Source organism: Microcebus murinus, chromosome X (genome assembly GCF_040939455.1).
Source record: "Microcebus murinus isolate Inina chromosome X, M.murinus_Inina_mat1.0, whole genome shotgun sequence".
Lineage (NCBI taxonomy): Eukaryota > Metazoa > Chordata > Mammalia > Primates > Cheirogaleidae > Microcebus > Microcebus murinus.
Window position 1 is genome coordinate 3,146,319 of NC_134136.1, and position 21,481 is coordinate 3,167,799.

The 21,481-nt window shown below is 55.2% G+C and overlaps 1 protein-coding gene across 3 annotated transcripts in view; it reads left to right on the forward strand.

The window, feature by feature from the left end:
• Nucleotides 1–20,411, forward strand: part of STARD8 (StAR related lipid transfer domain containing 8) — a 73,283-nt gene extending 52,872 nt beyond the window's left edge. For all 3 annotated transcript variants that reach the window (XM_012736264.2, XM_012736265.3, XM_012736266.2), the window contains 13 exons: nucleotides 5,619–5,690; nucleotides 9,226–9,307; nucleotides 10,290–10,353; nucleotides 11,410–12,824; nucleotides 13,665–13,838; nucleotides 14,685–14,844; nucleotides 15,305–15,503; nucleotides 15,923–16,133; nucleotides 16,397–16,511; nucleotides 16,748–16,972; nucleotides 18,437–18,654; nucleotides 18,732–18,908; nucleotides 19,264–20,411. In XM_012736264.2, the coding sequence (XP_012591718.2) occupies nucleotides 5,619–5,690; nucleotides 9,226–9,307; nucleotides 10,290–10,353; nucleotides 11,410–12,824; nucleotides 13,665–13,838; nucleotides 14,685–14,844; nucleotides 15,305–15,503; nucleotides 15,923–16,133; nucleotides 16,397–16,511; nucleotides 16,748–16,972; nucleotides 18,437–18,654; nucleotides 18,732–18,908; nucleotides 19,264–19,381 (3,230 nt within the window). In that variant the 3' untranslated portion in view covers nucleotides 19,382–20,411. The remainder of the gene's footprint in view (nucleotides 1–5,618; nucleotides 5,691–9,225; nucleotides 9,308–10,289; nucleotides 10,354–11,409; nucleotides 12,825–13,664; nucleotides 13,839–14,684; nucleotides 14,845–15,304; nucleotides 15,504–15,922; nucleotides 16,134–16,396; nucleotides 16,512–16,747; nucleotides 16,973–18,436; nucleotides 18,655–18,731; nucleotides 18,909–19,263) is intronic.
• The last annotated feature ends 1,070 nt before the right edge of the window (nucleotides 20,412–21,481 follow it).

Genomic DNA, 21,481 nt, shown 5'->3' on the forward strand with positions numbered 1-21,481 from the left:
GGTGAGGAAGAAGAGACACGGGACACACATGAGCTCCAGCAATAACAAAGGAAGGACACTTTCATCTAGGTCCCTGTGACATCTATTCATTGCTTGTCTTGGGACCCGTGTCTTGCCTGGTCCCCAGGCCTGAGCTGGTCTTTTTGGTTGGGAAAGAGCAGGCTGAACCTGGGGCCTGGGCAGCTGTCACGGCCCACTGAGTGAGCACAAGGCACAAGGACTCCAGTTGCCCACTAGTGGTGTGAAGAGGAGGTACCTAGGTCAAGAGTAGGGTTGGGAGCCGGGCGCGGTGGCTCATGCCTGTAATCCTAGCACTCTGGGAGGCTGAGGCGGGCGGATTGCTCAAGGTCAGGAGTTCAAAACCAGCCTGAGCGAGACCCCGTCTCTACTATAAAGATAGAAAGAAATTAATTGGCTAACTAATATATTTATAAAAAAAAAAATTAGCTGGGCGTGGTGGCACATGCCTGTAATCCCAGCTACTCGGGAGGCTGAGGCAGGAGGATCGCTTGAGCCCAGGAGTTTGAGGTTGCTGTGAGCTAGGCTGACGCCACGGCACTCACTCTAGCCTGGTAGCCTGGGCAACAGAGTGAGACTCTGTCTCCAAAAAAAAAAAAAAGAGTAGGGTTGGTGACAATGGCTGACTGAGGCCTTACCTCCTGCCATCTAGTTACCACTTGCCTTCTCTCTTCCTCCTAGCTCTCTTTTTTCTCCTCTCTTTACAACTAGGACACAATCTGAGATGTGCCTTAGAGACTGTGACTACAAAGTTCAACTAGTCTTATCATTAGAGAAGGCTATTTTTGTTAAGTTTCATACAGCCACTTTCAAAACCAGCAAAAGCCTGATCAAATCCACATGGTAACCACAGAGGTAGGCAGGAAAGTTGTCAGTTTCTACTGTAGGTTTGGAAATCAAAGCTTGGGGAATGAAACAAGTTGCTGCAGATGACTTAGGCAGCAAGCAGGGAGGCAGAGTCCATTGGAAAAGGCTTTTTTTCCAGCTTGGTTATCATCTTTGAGCATTATTGCATTTCCTCCGGGGAAAAGGTTGCTGCCTTTCTCCAGGGTGCATAAACTCTACCCTCACTCATAGAGCATTTCTCAAGAACAGAAACCCTGCGTTTCCCCTTGTTTATCCATCCTTGTTGGTGTAGAAAAAATGCTCCATGCCATGCGGATCTCTAGTAGGTGGCCTGTAGAAATGTAGCTGCAGACATTGCCACTGACCTCTGAAACCATGTGCTACTGCTCGGCCGTTCCTTCTTTGACGCTTCCTCTGGGAGACATGGGCATGGCTGTGAGGCCTGATTTGACTCTGGAACTTTCTAGTTTGCCCCGTCCCCTGTCTCTTGTGGCTCAGATTAGCTGGGCCCCTCCCCGGGGAGAGGGTGTGAATCTCAGTGGAATCTAGTTTGTGCCAGCTGAGTGCTGTGACTGACCTGTCCTGGTACATCACCTTAGCTTTGGCCGGAGCACGCATGGCCTGCAGAATATAGCAGTTAAATCTGCTGGCAGCCGCACCCTGGAATCTGCACATCTGGACACAGAGATAGGGCCGGGGGCCACAGACATTCCTACCCCACTCACCTCAGCCTGCTCAGTGTCACTCTTCCCGCCAGGCACATAAGTCAACCCTCAGTCTGGGCCGCCTGGGCTCCAGCCCCAGGTGAATTGACTCTACTGGGGTTGGGGGTGGGGTCACTCCTGGCCCCAGCCTGGGCAGGCTGGGACGGGTGGGAGGGATGAAGGCAAAGCACCTCAGTTCAGCCCTTAATCACGAAGACATATGTCCCTGGCTGCTCCATCTGGGAGAAAGCCTCAGGGCCTCCCAGCCCTCAATGAGATGGTGTATTGTCGGAGCCAGTGTCCCTGACATCCTGTTTGGTAATAACCCACTACATTCTCTGGATTCCTGCTGGGGAATTCAGTGTGGAGCCCTACTTCGAACTCCTTTGCTCCTTTGTCTTTTGGAGCAATTGCAGCCTCTTTGAAACTTCTGCCTCCTAATCTCACTTCCCTGAGCCATTTGGCTCCAATGCTGGCAGCAGTCTGGGCGCAGCCGTCATCCAGCCCCAGAAGCTAGCTGCGCCTCTTTCTACAGTTTTCTCTTTTTCTTTGGGACCCTTCAGAGTCAAACTGGGAAGGAACACATTTGTTGAGTGCTTGGTACTAGGTGCCAGGGGCTTTTGTTTTCTCCAGGATCTTATTTGAAGCTCTCAGCAGCTCTAAGGAGCACATGCTATGCCCTCCCTCTCTGTTTTACAGAGCAGAAAACTCACATGTAGAGAGAGGTTGTACAACTGGCCCAAAGTCAAAGAGCTAGTGACTTGACAGCATCAGGATTTGAACCCAGGCATGTGACTCCACTAGACCAGAAGGAGCAGAAAAGAAGTTTGGGGGCCTAGACTTGCTTCCTTTGAGTCTAAGCCCCTTGCTTGTGTGGTATCTGAGAGCAGATGGCATAATGCAGTAGAAACAAGCACTGGACGTGGAGTTCCAAGGTCAGGTTTGTAGTGTTCAGCTGTGACACTTGACTGGGTATGACTTTGGAAAAGTCCCTTGGGCCTCTGTGTGCCCATGCTACAGCTTTAAAAATATGCTGATGTGGGGAGTCTCATCACAGACCAATTAAGTCAGCCTTCTGTGGATGGGGCCCTGGGCACATGTATTTTAAAATAGCTTCCTAACTGATTCTAGGGATGGGAACTGCTGAGCTATGTGATTAGACTAGCACGTCTCAAACTTTAACGTGTGTGCAGATTGCTTAAGGATCTGGTTAAATGTAGATTCTGATTCAGTGGCTCTGGGCTTGGCTTGGGATTCCGCATTTCATAACTACCGTGTTTCCCCGAAAATAAGACAGGGTCTTATATTTATTTTTGCTCAAGGAGACATCCTAGGGCTTGTTTTCAGGGGGTGTGTTATTTGTCCCTCAAAGCCTCAGCTTGCAGCACGCACAGCATGTCTGGGACCCGACAGGGGGAGCCGGCCTTGTTGGGCTGCCCGCACCTTTCCGGTCACCTCTGGGACAGTAGCTGTCACCATGATGAGAAGGGCTGCTCGTGTTCTTTCCTGCTCCACGACGAAATGCAAGGGTTGTGCAGATGCGCTGCGTAGCCACGCCCGTCACTAGGGCTTATTTTCGCGATAGGGCTTGTATTGTGCAAATGCTTAGAAATCCTGCTAGGCCTTATTTTATGGGTAGACCTTATTTTCAGGGAAACACAGTAGGTGATGTTGATGCCATGCCGCTGGTGTGGGACTACGCTCAGGTAGCAAGGGGCTAGAGGGCTCTGGGGAGGAATGAAAGAACTTGGCACCATGTTCAGTGACCTGGTCCCCTCCCTGCCAACCCCGGGCTAGGCCACTGCCTGGCATCAGGGGGGCAGGCAGCTCCTCACTCTCATGGGCTCTGTGGCTTTGGCAGATGGTGCAGATGTGGAAGCTTCAGGACTTTATTTCTGCCTCCTTCAGGCTGAGGAAGGAGGCCAGGAGTAAGGGAGGGAGGTGCCTGTCTTCTTCCCTCTCCTCCTCTCACCGTGAGTGACTGAGGGCTACAGGGGAATTCAAGGGTGTGTTCCTGGCATGCAGGCCTATCCCTCGGGGTTTCTTCCCCTGCCTGGAGTGCCCATACTTGTGACCCTTGTGGCTGTCTTCTCCTTTGTCCACCTCTCTGGAAATTCTGACCTGGTCCATCCTTTGGCACCCCTTTTTGTCCTAATGAGACGGATGCACTAAGGTGGGGAAGGGTCTTCTCCTGGAGCTATGGCAGGAACAGGGGACAGGGAAATGTTGTGGCAACTGTCCTAGCAGCAAAGCCATGTTCCTCAGATGCTACCTGGGCTGGTCTCACCACAGCACCCAGGCCACCATGGACCTAGAGAGCTCCACCCTTCCCAGGCCTGCATTGCCCCCTGCCAGAGAGCAGAGGTACTGCTAGCAGGGCTTGGTCTGCACTTTCTAGGACCCCCAGAGGACCTGGCGGTTCCTAGGTCTATCCTAGGTTAGGAATTGCAGTAGCATAAACACATACACACACAGACACAGGTGCGTGCGCGAGCTGGTGCCTGTGGGTATGGACAGGTGCATGACCCCACACTGACCCTCATGCGTCGTGCACACAAGCAGATGTGGCCACACTCCCTCCGTGTAGACATGCTGGGTGGGCACCGACCCGGCGCACACACTCACGGACATGCACAGCTGTTCATCCCTGCCCTGCCCCCGTTTGCCCTGACAGCCTTCAGGGGCTGCGGAGCCTTCCCTTCTTCCCTCAAATCCTCATCAGTGTGTGACCCTTGCAGAGCCTATTATTCTTTTCTGATCGACTTCTACCTCCTCCCCGTCCCCTCCCTTCTCTACTTTCCTAGCATCTCTAGAATACTATTTTGTCCTTTATCTTATCAGTCCCAGCTGCCAGAATCTCATCCTGGATTTCCTTGTGGGCAAGCGCTGGGGAGAGAGAGCTCTTCCTGTCTTGGAAAAACCCCACCAGTCTCCTTGGAGTCCTCTGGGCATCAGGGCCAGGAGAGACTCCGGCCACAGGTGCTAAGGAAATAGACGTGTTGGGGGCAGGACTCCATGACCAGAGCCGCCTTCCCCTGCCAACCCTGTGATGCCAGGTCCTGTGGTCCCAGCGCCACTGGTCCTTGGCACCACCGGGGTGGGAAGGAAATAGCTGCCTGTGCGGTCCCAGGGCTTCGCTGCTGGCATTCAGCCCACCCCGACCAGGGGGGCCACCTCTGGGGCTTTAGCGCAGCCGCACGTCTGCACCGAGGCTGGCGGGGGTGTCCTGCTCTGTGCCAGAACGCCCACAGCAGAGGTGACAGGCTGGCCCAGCCATGGCCCTCCAAGACCCTCCCGGGCCAGCACTGTGTCAGCACAACACCTTGTCACAAAAAGGTGAGCCGCCGAGCCCGAGCGGAGCTGCGCCAGCGCTGGGGAGGCCCCCTGGCGAGGGAGGCGGGAAGGAGCCCTGGGGAGCTGCTGTCGGAAGGTGGGGACCCTGCACTAGAATTGGGCTCAGCTGGCGCTGCGACACTGCAGGCTGAGCCCGTTTGCGTGTCTGTAAAATGCGGATAGAGAAGCCAGCTTCATGGATTATTGTGCGTGCAAATGAGATTTGGCTATCAAAGTGCTCGAGAATGTTAGGTGTGATGATGAGAAAGAGAATGATGATTATCCTTGAACGTTTCCAGTCTCCCGCCTGGACTAGGTGGTCTACCCAGGGCCTTGGAAGACGATGGCTCCCTGAGGAAGGCCTGGGTGGAGGACACAGCTGTGGCTTCTGATCCCAGCAGGCCCCCTTGACCTTGACCCCACGTGAACCGGGGAGCTGCTGGCAGGGGTGGGTTCTGTGCTCGGGCAGTGGGCAGGACAGTGGGAGGGGATCGGCACAGGCGGAGAACAAGGCTCAAGACAGCCTTGGCCAGGACGTCCAGAGAGTCACCATGGGAGCAGAGAGCCTCCCAGCTGGCTGTGACTGGGAGCCACCGTGCCGGCCCCTCTGTGCTCTTTGCCATGTCTGGATCGCCTGCTGGAGGTGATGCACTGTGACCAGGGGACTTGGTGCCAGCACCCTCCTCACCCTGTTTCTCTCCCTCTGTTTTGTTTTAGAAGCTGAGGCCAAGAAAGCATGTGCGTGGCTCCGAGCAACGGGATTTCCTCAGTATGCTCAGCTTTTTGATGGTAAGACCACCCTATTGCTTGCCCTCCCCGATCCTACAGCTTTCCCTGGCCCTCAGCTTTTCACCTGTAAAATGGGCCACATCCGATCCTCTCTCCAACCACGCACAAGAAGCCGTGTCTCCTGGCTCTGCTCAAACACGCTCAGGGGCTTTGCTCCTGTAGTCGCCACCTGTCCCTCCGGCACCGTCAACCTGCTACTGCATGGCTCTCATAATCTGTCCCACTCCCTAGGACACCATTTACATGGATACAATGTCATGGGTGTCCCCCGGAGTCACATACCCTGGCAGCCCAGCCTTGACCTCATTTTCCCCGCAGCAATGGCCTCATCATTTCTCTTTTTTCTTTCATTTTTCTGTTTTTCTAGCATTCTTCACACTATTTCCACTTCCCCTCTTCTTCCCCACCCTCACTGCTCCCCGGCTTCACCCTTGTCAAGCTCACCAGTGACCTCCATGTGCTCAAATTCACCGGTCACTTCCCAGCCTTCATCTTACCCCATCTCTCAACAGCGTTCAGTGCAGTCGGCCACTCCTTCCTTTGGCTTGGCTTCTGGAACATTTCCCTTTCCTGGCTGCCTCTCTGGCGGCTGCTCTCAAGTCTCCTTAGCTGACTCTGCTTCCTGAAGTCATGTCGAAATGTTAGCGTGTCCCAGGGCTCATTCCTGGGCCCTCTTCGCTCTCAACATTTTTTCCCCCTGAGATGGTGCCTTTGTCCAGGTACCATGTATTCTGATGACTCCCAAATCCAAATGCCTCTGTCCAGACTTCATTTCCAAGCTCCAGGTTCATTTGTTCCACTCAGATGTATGAGAGGTGTCTCAGGTTTAACATATCTAAAAGCCAAGTTATTCTTTTTCTTTCTTTCTTTCTTTCTTTCTTTCTTTCTTTCTTTCTTTCTTTCTTTCTTTCTTTCTTTCTTTCTTTCTTTCTTTCTTTCTTTCTTTCTTTCTCTTTCTTTCTTTCTTTCTTTCTTTTCTCTTTCTTTCTTTCTTTCCTTTCTTTCTTTCTTCTTTCTTTCTTTCTTTCCTTTCTTTCTTTTTCTTTCTTTCTTTTTCTTTCTTTCTTTCTCTCTCTCTTTCTCTCTTTCTTCCTTCCTTCCTTCCTTCCTTCCTTCCTTCCTTCCTTCCTTCCTTCCTTCCTTCCTTCCTTCCTTCCTTCCTTCCTTCCTTCCTTCCTTGACAGAGTCTCACTCTGTTGCCTGGGCTAGAGTACCTTGGCGTCAGCCCAGCTCACAGCAACCTCAAACTCCTGGGCTCAAGTGATCCTCCTGCCTCAGCCTCCCAAGTAACTGGGACTACAGGCATGCGCCACCATGCCCAGCTACTTTTTTCTAGATATTTTTAGTTGGCCAATTAATTTCTTTCTATTTTTAGTAGAGACAGGGTCTCGCTCTTGCTCAGGCTGGTCTCGAACTCCTGAGCTCAAATGATCCACCCGCCTCGGCCTCCCAGAGTGCTAGGATTACAGGCGTGAGCCACCGTGCCCAGCCTTAAAAGCCAACTTCTAAAGGCACCACCATCCACCCACTCGCTCTAGCCCCATATCCAGGAATCCCCCTCAACTCCTCCTTTCCCTCATCCCCTATCTCTAACCCTTCAAGTCTTTGCTCTCTCCAGAATGCATCTTAGATCGACTCGCTTCTTACCACTTCCTCTGCCGCAGCCCAGCCTCCTTCCTGACTTCCCCGCTTGTTTTGGCCCTCCTTTGCTCTCGTCTCCACACCGCAGCCGGAGAGCCCCTCCTCTGCTCCAAACCCTCCGCGGGCTTCTCAGCACACTCACAATGAAATGAGCCCAAATGCTCTACTCTGGCCCACAAGACTGCATTATCCAACTGCCATGTATCACTCTCCCCTCTGCTTCCAAGGCTCCTCTCCACTCTGCTCACACCAAGCTCTTTCCCTCCTTGCAGCCTCGATATTGATGTTACCCCTGCCTGGAACTGGCTTTCCTGTCTCTTTGCACAGCTGGCTGCTTCTAGACTCGGTCCAGAAGTCACCACCTCTGCTGACTACCTCTCTACGAATAACCTCGTGCCCACCAGCCTCTGTCTCCCCAGTCACTCTGGCCGGTGTCTTTTATGGCATTTGTAACTGCATTTTTTTTTCAGTTAAAGGTTTTATTTTTGCAATATCATTGCACACAAAAACAATAGAAACCTAAGTCTTAACAAGATATTTACGGTTCAATATTTGAACAGAAAATCTGTACACAATATCGTTTACAGAAATTTTACAAAGCAAATTAACTAATTGAAAAAAAGTTCTTTCTAAATCCTTCTGCTGCTTTAACTCTTAGAGTATTCTAGATAAAGAGCCTACCTGGCGCTATTTATAAGTACCAAATTAAGACTGTATAACTTACATAAAACCCATTAATTTAACACGTGTAATTATTCAGAGCTCTGTATGAGGAAAAAAACCCACTTTGACATATTGGAAAAAGGCCAAAAACCAAGTTTCCGTAAAGATGTTTAGGTGTCTGACACTGAGAATACTTTGTCAGACATCTGTAAAGAAGGCTGACTCTAGATTGGTCCCATGAATTCATGCTTAAGTCCAAAACCACCCATCTGACAAGTGGCAAATTTATGCCTAAAATACTTGTGGAAAACCTGTTAAAGGATACTTGTAAGTTTAACTTGGAAGATGGTTAAGAATAAGCAATTAAGTTTGTTGCAAAATTGCTTTAAATCCAATCTTCCTTGGATTTAGTGCCATTAACAATTTAAAACATGCAAAATACACTCACTGGCACGTAAAACTAATGTTTCTTATGAAAATAAGGCAGGAATAACAATTCATCATGAGATAATGAGCTATTTACAAAGAAACCATCCAGGTACGAGGTTTTGTATATTGCTTATCTGTTTCCTATGAGAGTGTAAACTCCATGAAGGCAGGAACCATTTTTCTCTTGTTCACTGTATGCCAAATGTCTTATGCAGTGCCTGGCACAAAGTAGGTGCTCAATTGACATTAGTTGAATTAGTAAGTGAATGGATGGGCCTGTTTTACCAGTAAGGCAGAGAGCTGTGGGACTTTTCATATTCTCGGTCCCCTTCTCCCTACTTCCTTTCTCTGCTCCGGGCAGTAGGAGGAAGCAGAGGTATTGTTTGGCTTTGTGCTGTCCCTTCTTTCCTTGCTCCTTCCCTATTACTCCCTTCAGTTTGCCTGGGGCCAGGGAGAGGGTTCCCTATCTGAACAGCCCAGGATTCAGAGGGGACTGGGGGAGCCCAGGCTGACTCTTGGCAGCCACCTAGTATCTCACGTCTCCCATTGCCCATGGACCTGCCTCACTGCCTGACAGGGATCTTTGGCGCAGCTCAACCCTCCTGGCCTCTCCCAGCCCTTTCCCACGACTGCCGACCCTGAGCTCCCTGGAGCCCCTGTACACCTGGCGTTTTGCCTTCTGCTCTGACTCGTGCCTTCCTGCTCCCCCTCCTCCCTGGCCTCCCCCTTCCAGCTCAAGGGCCGCTGGGGCTGAGTTTCTGATCTTCTGCTGGACTCACCTTTGCTTCTCTCTCCTGTACAGAAGGTTTGTTTCCCCTGGATATTGGCTCTGTGAAGAAGGACCACGGTTTTCTGGACGAGGACTCTTTGGGGGCCCTGTGCAGGTAGGTGGGCTGAGGGCCAAGCCTAGGAAGCCAAGGGCCCAGCTTGGAGCTTCCTCGTGGTAAAAACCATCCCTTGTGCCTCTAACAGAGGAGGAGCCCAGCTTATTAATGCAGCCTATCTTCTGCAGTGACATTACTCATTCTATTTTCTGTGTCTGTAACACCCTCACCCACCCAGTCATGCTAGCTAGAAAGCCAAGATTGGCCTTGATTCTGTTTGCCTTCAGTTATATCCCCAAACATTCCTCTGACTCAGCCTCTCTCTGCTCACACCAGCTCAGTCCTTGTTTGAGTCCAATCTATGGCTTCTCCTTGGATCCATTCCAGTGGCCTCCTGACTGGCTTCAGTCTTGTAGTTCACCTGCCACCTACCCCTGGATCCGTCCTCTTGACAGCCACCAAAGCCCAGCCTTTTACAGATCCGAGTGGAGCTTCTCTGCTTAAAATTTGTCAAGTGCCTACAAATAGAAGCGCAAAGGTTTTTTAGCACAACACCCAAGGCTCTTTGCAATCTGGCTTTTGAGCTACCTCATTAGCCTCGGTCCTAGCCTCTCATGCCCACACTGGCCTGTTTCCTGTCTGTTCCCATTTCCAACCTTGCCATGCGCTCCTGTGGAAGCGTGGGATAGGAGTCCTGTTCTCTTGCCCTCAGAATGCCAGTTCTGTCCTCCAGGAAGCCTTCTCTGATTGTGTCGAAGTTCCTTGCCCCACCTTCTGTGTGTCTGCTGTGCCTCCTGTCTGTTTTTATCTTGAACATGTCCCGTTTCTGTCCTTTATTTCCAAATCTATAAGCTCCTGGAGGACAGAGGCCATAATCTTCCCAGTATGGTGTCTGGTGCTTAAACCTTCACGAACACTAGTGCTTGGGACAAATTTTGATGGCTTGGGCATGTGAAGTGGTAGATGGCATCTTGAGAGTGTCTAGGTAGGCCATATCAGGCTTTGGGGGCTGGGATCCCCTTAGGTGAACATTTTGTTGCAGGAGGCTGATGACCTTGAACAATTGTGCCTCGATGAAACTGGAGGTTCATTTTCAGTGCAAGCAGGTGAGTCATGGCAAGGGGGGTGGTCTGTGATCTTGTGGCACCGTGAGGAAACCCAGGACATACCTAAGCCACTTGTGAAACTAGCTGCAGTACCCCAGGAGTCTGAGGTGTCCAGAACAGTACCTTGCCCCAGCCTGAGGGTTCCGCTGGAGGCGCTCGATGAGGCCGCTGGGTTTGGGGAGTCTGGTTTAGAGGCTGGAGTGTGAGAGCAAGTGCCCTGGGCCATGACCTCCCCTCCCCCCAGCCCACCTCTCCTTCCTGGGATTATTGGTACCTTGACCTAGTAATGGCTTCTCGTCAGAGAACTCCATCTGCCTCCACCACTTGCTTGGTGATGGCTAAAATTCCTTGAATGGGAGGCAGGGACAGAAAAATGTGGTGGAAACATCATGGCGTCCATGGGCTTAGAAGTTAGGATTCCTGAGTGACCCCCAGGGGGTCTTAACCCTCTGAGTCTCATTTTCCCCATCTCTACAAGGCACTGGGGGAGCCGGGTGAATAGCCTCCGCAGGCCTTTCTGACGCTGCCAATCTGGGATTGCGGAAGCTGAAAGGACGCACATGGCTCTGGAATACAGCCCAGCCATAGGAGTGACCCCATCCTTCCCTGGGGACAAGCTTGGCTGGTTTCCTCTCTATGTAGCTTTTTCCACAAGAGGCCTGCAGTCAGCTAGGGGCAGCCAGGTGGCCAAAGCCCCGGGCTGTGAAGCAGGAGACCCATGGGGACTCACCCCGTCTCTGCCGCTGACCGCTGAGTGGCCTCAGGCAAACCTCTTTCTTTCTCTGGGCCTCAGGTTCCCCACCTTGCCAAGAAGAGATGGATTAGAAACTCGAAAGTCCCTTTCAGCTGTGGTGTTCTGTGATTGTGATCTAAGACTATAGCCTGGGAGGCTCTGTCAGGGATTTGTCCCGTGTCATTGTACGGCCTTGGGCAAGTGGCTTCTCATTTTTAGGTCTCGGTTTTCCTATCTGTACAGTGGTGGGGGTTTGATTCATTAGATGACTGTTGCCATACATCCGGGCTTGCTCTGACCCAAGCCTGTGGTGGCCTCCCCAGAATGAAGACTCGGACGACGAGGAGCAGTGCGCCATCGGCCGCCGCTGGGCCTGCCCGCAGAAAAGCCAGCACTGGGCCCGTGTGGGCTCCTCTGACCTGCTGGCCCCACCGAGCCCTGGCCTGCCAGTGACCTCAAGCTGTGAGAGTGTCCTCACTGAGCTTAGCGCCACCTCCCTGCCAGCCATCACCGTGAGTCTACCGCCTGAGCCAGCAGACCTGCCCCTGCTAGACTGTGCCCCCAGCCCGAGTGACCAGGCCTTCCTCAGCCCCACACGGGGCCAGGAGGGTCCTCAGGACAAAGCTAAGAAGCACCGTTCCCGCAGCTTCCTCAAGCATCTTGACTCTCTGAGGCGGAAAGAGAAGGGTGGCAGCCGGCAAGCAGAGCCCAAGCGTGGCTCAGCCACCTCAGAGAAGGCCACCAAAGCCTCATCTTTCCGCAGTTGCCGTGGCTTCCTCTCAGCTGGATTTTACAGGGCCAAGAACTGGGCGGCCACCTCAGCCAGTGGCAGTGGTGCTGGGACTCAGAGGGCTTGGGCGGCTTGGCCTCTGGCCACGTTCCAGCATCCTCAGCGGGTACACCGGGGTGACTATCTGGTGCATGTGCCCGGGGACCACAAGCCAGGCACCTTCCCTCGCTCGCTGTCCATTGAGAGCCTGTGTCCTGAGCATGGCCACCGCCTGGCAGATTGGCAGCCATGTCGGCGCTGGGGCTGTGAGGGGCGCCGGGGCTCTTGTGGCTCTTGTGGCTCAACAGGCAGCCACGCCAGCACCTATGACAACTTGCCGGAGCTATACCCGGCTGAACCTAGGCTGGCTGATGCCGAAGATGAGGAGGGCAGGGGCAGCTACGCCCACGTTGATGACATCCTCCAGCATGTGTGGGGGCTGCAGCAGCGGGTTGAGCTCTGGTCTCAGGCCATGTACCCAGACCTGGGGCCTGGAGATAAGGAAGAGGAAGAAGATGAGGAAGAGGAGGAGGCCACGTTTTCAGTCGAAATAGCCACAGTGGAGGCTGAAGGCCAGGCTGAGGCCCTGGGCCAGGCAGAGGCTCCGGCCCACGGAGAGACCGCAGCCTGGGTTCAGGCTGAAGTGCAGCCAGTAGTCCCGGCTCAGGCTCAGGCCCAGGCCCCAGCAGAGGCTGAGCCATCAGCACTGGCAGAGGCCGAGCCCCAGGCCCCGGCCCGGGACAGCGAGCAGGAGGCACATTCAGGCGGAGAGCCCACCTCTGCCTCCAGCCTGTCTGTGGAAGAAGGACACTCCATTTCTGACACTGTGACCTCCTCCAGTGAGCTTTACAGTAGCGGGAACTCCATGAATGAGGCTGAGGCCGCAGGGTCCCCGGCTGGACTCCAGGCACCAGTGCCCCGTGAACGGCGCGATTCAGGTGTTGGGGCCTCGCTTACCAGACCCTGCAGGTGGGAGTTCGGGTGGGGGTAGGGGCAGGGCTCTTCTCTCTCTCTCTCTCTCTCTCTCTGAATCTGATTTCTTAGTCACAGGCCCAGGGGTAGGTGCTGGGTGATCACATCCAGGCAGTGAGTCCCAGGAAAGAATACAGGACTTTGGAAACTAGAATTTAGGTTTAGGGCTTGCCTCTGCTACAGCCTTGTGGAAATTTGAGCTTCCCTTTGGGTCTCAGTTTCTTCATCTGTCAAGTGAGAGGATTAGAGGAAATGCTCTCGGATCCCCAGCTTGGCCATGTGGGGTTTCTTGGGGCAGCCCCTGCACTGTAGTCTTGGATTGGGAGGGGGCTGCTACTGATTACTGGCACTAAATGGGCCTGAACTCTGTGCTACCTCTGGAGAGCTTCTAAGTGCATCATGATAGCTCACAGCACCCTCACACTCCTAAGCTCAAACGATCCCCCTGCCTCAGCCTCCCGAGTAGCTGGAACTATGGGCATGTGCCACCATGCCCGGCTCATTTTTCTATTTTTGGTAGAGATAGGGTCTTTCTCTTGCTCGGGCTGGTCTTGAACTCCTGAGCTCAAATGATCCTCCCGCCTTGGCCTCCCAGAGTGCTAGGGTTACAGGCATGAGCCACCGTGCCCAGTCTTTGAGAGCTTCTTGACCCCTGCTCAGACCTGGTAGCTGAGACAAAGGTTTTTTCACCCTGGAGCCTAGTAGCGGTGTTAAAAGTGGCCCCATCCCTGCATTTTCTTTCTTTGGGGAGAAAAAAAAGGACCAGAAAAACATAGCCTTCTCTATGGTTTAGCAAACCCTGCTCCTCTGGCCTTCACCCCTTTTACCCTGCACCAGGAAGCTCCGTTGGCACAGCTTCCAGAACTCCCACCGGCCCAGCCTCAACTCAGAGTCACTGGAGATCAACCGGCAGTTCGCAGGCCAGATCAACCTTCTGCACAAGGGCTCGCTGCTGCGGCTCACGGCCTTCATGGAGAAGTACACGGTGCCCCACAAACAGGGCTGGGGCTGGTGAGTGGCTCCGGGGCCATGGGAGGTGGGGAGCTGCTGACTTAGGACCAGGGCCCTGGGGACAGTCAGCCCAGGAGGTGGAAGCAGACAGGCAGAGCCCGCGGGCCAGTGGAGTGGCGCGATGTACCAGGAGCGTGGGTATGGGATGGGGACCCTCGTCCTCCAAGTGTTTCTTCTGCATCCCAAACTCCGTGCTGCCGTTAGTGAGATTACCCTAAGATGCAGCGTTGGCTGTCACTCTCCGGATAAATAAACACCCTTGTGTGGCTCCCCGTCATCCAGACTTCTTCCCACCATGATTCTTCCCTGTCGTGGTCCTGCTCCGTCCTTCTGGCTCTTTACCCTGCCACTCCTGAGTAATGCCATCTTACAGGCCCGTGGGACTAGTCGCCCTTCCTGAATGTGCCACGCTCTTTTTCCTGCCTCTTTGCCTTTTTGTTCATGCCATTCTGTCTGCTGGGAATGCCTTTTCCCCATTTCTTCTCTGGGGCAATGCTTTCCTGTCCCTCAAGAGCCTGCTGAAGTACCACCTCCCCTCTGAAGCCCTCCCTGATCTGCTAGGTACAGTTCCCTCCCTCGTGGGTCTTCTCCCAAGTTCTCGGCCTACTACTGGCCACACGAATTATCACTGCCTGTTGACACAGTTGTCACCTTGACCAGACTGAGAGCTCTGTGTGTTCCTCTGTGAATCCCTAGGGCTGGGCCCAAAGCAGGTGCTCAGTGAGTGTTGACTCTGGGGATATGGTGTGTTCTTTGCCCCCAAGCCCCACCTGATCCCCTGAGACTGTAGGCAGAGTCTCCAAACTGTGTTCTCCCTCCCTGATCACTTGTCTTTCCCATAAACAGGTCAGTGCCCAAGTTCATGAAGAGGAACAAGACCCCAGACTACCGGGGACAGCATGTGTTTGGGGTGCCACCTCTCATCCACGTGCAGCGCACGGGCCAGCCGCTGCCACAGAGCATTCAGCAAGCCATGCGCTACCTGCGCAGCCAGTGCCTGGACCAGGTGAGATGGTGCTGGGGGAGCCTGCGTACAGATGGCACTGGGGGTGGCCAGGGGAAGCTCAAGGCTAAGGATCTGGGGAGGGGGCACCACTCTGGTCTGCCCCTTGGGTCAGGCTAGTTCACCAGAGACCTTTCCTGTTCTTAGCAAGGCCCAGCAGGGATGGAGTCAAAGCTCCTTTCTACCCCTCGGGGCCAAGGCCTCCTGCCCAGCTCTGTGCCAGCTTCTTTCTAGCTCAGGCTCTGCAGTCTCCATCTTCTAAGAGTCTCCCTTAGCCTAGATCCGCCTTCCCCTACTCATCTCCATCTTTCTCTTTGGTCCTGAGGCTGTACAAATCCTTCTCTTTGTTTTTGCCATTTGTCTCTGACCCCGCCCAGCAGGAAGCCTGGCAGGCTTCTAAGTCTCTGGGGCGGGCCAGGTGCGGGCTTCCCTCACAGTCTCCCTCCCTCCCTGCGCGGGCCAGGTGGGCATCTTCCGCAAGTCTGGAGTCAAGTCCAGGATCCAGAACCTACGCCAGATGAACGAGACCTCGCCTGACAATGTCTGCTACGAGGGCCAGTCTGCCTACGATGTGGCTGACCTGCTGAAGCAGTATTTCCGGGACCTGCCTGAGCCCATCTTCACCAGCAAGCTCACCACCACTTTCCTGCAAATCTACCAGCGTGAGTCACCTGCACCTGTCCCCAACAACCTGCCCCATTCTCAGCCTCCTTGGATCCTAGGGCTTGTGGAAGATCAACCTGATATGGGGCAAATGTAGCTGGACCCATGAGCTCATTGGAACATTTACTGTCTGAAGTTGGAAAGGCCCTCAGAGAGAGACCGCATTCTGCTTCCCCAGACCCATTCTATGGAAGGGTAGACTGAGGCCCCGAGGAAAGGAAGGGAACTATTATTACACTGTACGTTAGCAGCAGAGCCAGGTGTGGTACCCAGAGACCTCCCAGGGCCAATCTTTACTCTCTGCTTTCACTGGCTCCCCTCGGGCCTGCTGTGCCTTCTGCGTTCTTGGAAGCAGGAGGCTTGCTGCCCGAGCCCCAGGGGAGGTAAGAAAGGCCCTTCCCCCATTGCTTCCTCACAGTCCTCCCCAAGGATCAGTGGTTGGCAGCAGCGCAAGCTGCCACCTTACTGCTCCCCGATGAGAACCGAGAGGTGCTCCAGACCCTGCTCTACTTCCTAAGTGACATTGCCTCTGCTGAAGAAAACCAGATGACAGCTGGCAACCTGGCAGTGTGCCTGGCACCCTCCATCTTCCACCTCAACGTCTCCAAGAAGGATAGCCCCTCGCCCAGGTGAAACGGGGCAGGGCACGGCAGGGCCCAGGCAGGGAGGGTTTGGGCGCCATTGGACACTACTGTGTCCCTGCCTCAAGGGGTCAGCCCAACGCACAGGGGCCCAGGGCTGGTTGGCTGCGGTGGAGCAGGCCCTTCCAAAAAGCAACAGGTTCTTTCATGGTCAGGACTGGGAAAGCGGCTTCCTGGGAGCGGGGGGCCAGCCTGTTAGCCATGTTGTGTTGTGCCACTGTGCCATTCTGGCCTCTGCCCCCTCTGTCCAGGATTAAGAGCAAACGCAGCCTGGTTGGCCGCCCAGGACCCAGGGACCTGAGTGAGAACATGGCTGCCACCCAGGGCCTGTCACACATGATCAGTGACTGCAAGAAACTTTTCCAGGTGAGTCACCCCAAGCCATGGTGCCTACTTCCCAGACCTGGGGGGACCATCAGCCTGACCTTAGTGCCCCACGTTGGAGATGGGCTCATTTTGACCCATAACCCCTCTGGCACCTCGACTTCAACTCTTGCCCCACAGGGTTTCTGATCTACCTTGCTGCAGTATTCGCCCCTCTCCTGGGGTCCCCTGCTGCCCAGGGTCCCCAGCCCAGGGTGTGCGTATGTGTGCCCTCTCAGGTGCCCCAGGACATGGTGCTGCAACTGTGTGGCTCCTACAGCGCGGCTGAGCTCAGTGCTCCCGGGCCGGCCCTGGCCGAGCTGCGGCGAGCCCAGGCCGCCGGCGTGAGCCTCAGCCTCTACATGGAGGACAGCATGCAGGAGCTGCTGCGCGATGCTGCCGAGCGCTTCAAGGGCTGGACGAGCGTGCCCGGGCCCCAGCGCACGGAGCTGGCCTGCAGGAAGGTGAGGGGCACCCCAGCCGCCGCCGCCGCGGGGCCGGGAGGGGCGTGCGGGAACTAGGGGAAGGAACCAGGACAGCGCTGCCCCGCCAGTCTTGCTGCGCCTCGGCCTGATACTTGGAGAATGACAGCCAGCCAGCAAGCAAACACCTTAAGGAATCAAGAAAAAAATGAGACCAAGAGAACTCCCTCAGGGACCCCTGCCCGAACGACCTCCAGAAGCCCCGCTCCAGATCCAGCGCTGCTTTGGCAGCCTCCGCGCCGGCCCTCCCTGCGGGGCGGCCAGGCCGCATCCCTGCTGCCCCGACTGCCCTGCCCCCGAGCATGACATCGCCCTTCAGCTTCAATGGCACGTGCCCCTCCTCCCTTCAGAGCAGGGGTCCTCAAACTTTGTAAACGGGGCCAGGTCACCGTCCCTCAGACCGTTGGAGGGCCGCTGGAGAGCGCGGCGCACATTCCACACATGCGCACTGTGGGCCCGGGGCGAGCCGGCTGCTAAGCAGGACAGGCAGCGGCAAAAACACCCGGCGGGCCCCATAAATGTCCTCGGTGGGCCGCATGTGGCCCTCGGGCTGTAGTTTGAGGACCCCTGCTCTAGAGCCTTCATTCCTTTCGGATTGGGGTGAGGAGCTTGCACAGTGCCTGGCACATACAAAAGTCTCCGTAAATGGCAGCTGTTGGTGTTGTGCACATGTGTTACTTCCCACGCTACCGTGTTTCCCCGAAAATAAGACAGAGTCTTATGTTTATTTTTCCTCAAGAAGACCCCCTAGGGCTTATTTTCAGGGGGTGTGTGATTTTCCCCTCAAAGCCTCAGCTTGCAGCACGCACAGGACGGACGGGACCTGACAGGGGGAGCCGGCCTTGTTGGTGGGGCTGCCCGCACCTTTCCCGTCACCTCTGGGACAGTCACTGTCACGATGGGGCAGATGAGAGGAGCTGCTCGGCTTCTCTCCCGCTCCGCGACGACACGCATGGGTTGTGCAGATGCGCTGCGTGGCCACGCCCGTCACTAGGGCTTATTTTCAGGGTGGGGCTTCTATTGCGCAAATGCTTAGAAATCCTGCTAGGGCTGACTTTGTGGGTAGGTCTTATTTTCGGGGAAACACAGTAGATGGCGATGAGCTCCTTGAGGATGATCAACATCTCTCCTGCTCCCTTCCAGAAATTCCAAGCAGTGTGCCCATTCATGGCAGGGCCTGATAGGCCTCTGAGAACGTGTGTTTCGTCATGTCTTTGTGCTCGCCAGTAGGCTGAGAAGCAGACATTCAGCAAGGACAGAGAGGACAGGGAGCAAGGGGATGGCCCTGCCTCGGTCTGGCTGGGCCAGCAGAGGAGTTCTACGGCCTTCCCTTGTCAGGCGCTAGAGCGACGTGAACCTCAGGCCTTGCAGCTTGAGGCCTGGCCTTGGGGGCGGAGTTGGGGTTCTCCATCCTGACAGCTGCCCCGTCCCACCCCATGCTCGCAGGCACCCGACGGGCACCCCCTGCGGATGTGGAAGGTGTCCACAGAGGTGGCGGCCCCTCCGGCTGTGGTGCTGCATCGTGTGCTCCGGGAGCGGGCCCTTTGGGACGAGGACCTGCTGCGGGCGCAGGTGCTGGAAGCCCTGATGCCGGGTGTGGAGCTGTACCACTATGTCACCGACAGCATGGCACCCCATCCCTGCCGCGACTTTGTGGTGCTTCGGTGAGGGGCTGTGCTTGGAGGACCAGGGAGGTGGGGCAGGGACCAGCACTGGGAATCTGAGTGTGTGTGTCCCATAGGATGTGGCGCTCTGACCTGCCTCGTGGGGGCTGCCTGCTTGTCTCCCAGTCCCTGGATCCCGAACAGCCCGTGCCAGAGTCGGGAGTGCGGGCCCTCGTTCTCACCTCCCAGTACCTCATGGAGCCCTGCGGCCTGGGCCGCTCGCGGCTCACGCACATCTGCCGCGCTGACCTCAGGTACCAGGCCTGCCCGCGCCCTTGCCCTGCCCCTCCCCTGCCTCTGCCCCTCCCTTGCCTCTGCCCCTCCCCTGCCTCTGCCCCTCCCCTGCCTCTGCCCCTCCCCTGCCTCTGCCCCTCCCCTGCCTCTGCCCCTCCCCTGCCTCTGCCCTTCCCCTGCCTCTGCCCTTCCCCTGCCTCTGCCCTTCCCCTGCCTCTGCCCTTCCCCTGCCTCTGCCCTTCCCCTGCCTCTGCCCCTACTCTTCTGCCCTGGTATTAGTCCCTGGGGCTGGGGACAAGGCTTTTCTTCCTCCTCCCTGGTGCGGGCTCCAGGGAGAAACCCAGCACTCATGCCTGGCTTCTTCTACCTCCCCAGGGGCCGTTCTCCTGACTGGTACAACAAAGTCTTTGGGCACCTGTGTGCCATGGAAGTGGCAAAGATCCGGGACTCCTTTCCTACCCTGCAGGCAGCCGGCCCCGAGACAAAGCTGTGAGCCTCGGCCTGGCCCCAGGTTGGCGCCATCCAGGCCCCTGACACTAAAGGAGTGAGGGGCATTAAGAGCAGATGCTGCTGCCAGGGGCCAGGCAAGGGCCAGGTGGCTCCAGCCACCTGCCCTGGCCCCCTTACTTCCGGGAGCACCTTCGCACACATGGGGGAGAGAAGGAGAATTCGGGTGTCCCATTTCCGCTCCACCTTCATCCCCCACTATGTTCTACTCTCCCAGGAGAGGGGAAGGAGGCCGAGAACGGCACGCGGTCCACACGGCTCGGTGCCCAGCGCCACACTGAGAGGCCGAGCCATCCTGTTTGGTGCTAGGGTTCTTTTGAGGTTGAACAGGCAGTTCTGGACCTGTCTTTGGGGCCAGCGCTGGCCCTGAACTAACTGGCTTTTCCAGAGAGCTTGGGCTGGAGCAGATGGGCACAGGGCCAGAGCACAGGGCAGCCCCGGCCACTATGAGCTGTTTTGTTTGTGTGAATACGAAGCTGACGTTTATGAGGCTGATTTAGAAGGGGCACTGATTGGCCCCTACTAGGCGACATGACGATTTGGGGTAGCTTGGGATTTGAGGGTGAGGAACCTTCCTTTCTTAAGTCTCAAGACACCAATGAACCAGTGTCCTCTGGCTTGGGCTTTACGCTTGACCTGCCACTCCCTGGGTCCCATGTAGCCTGTGGCCTCTGACTGCCACATGTCTGGAGAGCAAACAGGCTCACTCCTGCCACCTAGGCCAAGCAAAAGCCGAGAGTGGCGAGGAAACAGGTAGCTGTGTCCTCATCCCTTTTGCCTATGGTAGCAGGCTGACATATGGCCTATTCCTGGAGCGCAGACCTGGCCCCTGGGCCAGCTAGATGGAAGGGCCCATTGCAGCCGGCTGGGGCTTGAGCCAAACCGAATTAATGTATCCCACCTAAGGCTGTCTTTGTTAGTATGGAAATTCAAATCCCATTCAAAGGCCAACTGGTGCTTTATTTTTCTATTTGCTGAATAAACTGGAGTGGGATGGGTCTCAGCCACCATTGTAATTTTTTAGCTTATTTTATTTGTATCTGTAAATACTGTACAATTGGAATATATATGTGTATTTGTATATATAGATACATATATGCATATATACACACATGTACACACACAGTCTCTCATGAATTTATTATAAATATCTCTGGGTCGGGGCAGGGATCTGGAAGGCCTCAGGGCACTTCAGACAAGACAGGAGAGGTGGGGAGCCAAGGTCCCTCAGCAGAACAATAAAGCATTACCAGAGATAGGCTCTGGCTGTGTGGCCATCTCTTTGCTGAAACAATGGGCTAGGGACTGGGGACAGGTTGCAACTAAGATTCAGTGTTGGGTCTCAGAGGTTGTGAGCATTCACTGCACCTTGTCCTGAGTCCCAGGAGCAATGGGGAGGGCCTCAGTTCTTCTCTTTGGGGGGCAATTTGTTTGGGGGGCAGTTAGAATGTGGGAAGCCAGGGCTTGGGCAGAAGCTGCAAATCCCCAGTCATGACCTGGCCAGACTCTCAGAGCTGAGTAGGCCCGCAAGCAGGACCTAGGCACCCTTGGGAGAGGGAGCCTGGCTCAGTGCTCCTTCCTTCCCCTTTAAAACACAGCACAAGTGAAGGCTGAAGAGTGGAGACCAGCCCTGGGAGGCTCGAGCAACTTGTGCCACCCATAAGCCAACTTAGGAGAGGTCTGAGTGCCTTGAGGTAGCCTCTGGTCTGGTTCGTCGCCAGCAAAGCCCAGGGGGCCAGGGCGGCCCCCTCATCTTGACCCCCAAAGGAAGGAGCTTTCCTTGGCCATGCTGCTGTGGCCACAAAATTCCCAGGCTCTGAGAAGCAGCTAGAGAGAAAGTCCAGGCTTCGGAATCAAATCTGCATTCGCAGCCTGGGCAAGCAAGCCCTGCTGTCTCTGCAAACCTCGAGGCTAGTCTGCCTGGCTCAGTAGGTGCTCAGGTTGGCCCACCCCACCTCCACCCCGAGCCAGCCTGAGCAGATTGGGGCACCTGTCAAGTCCCACTGCTCTGTCACCTTCATTCTCTCCTGGGTTCAGTCATCTCTACATGTGTTGGCCTTTCTCAGTGCTGCCACCTGGGGGTCCT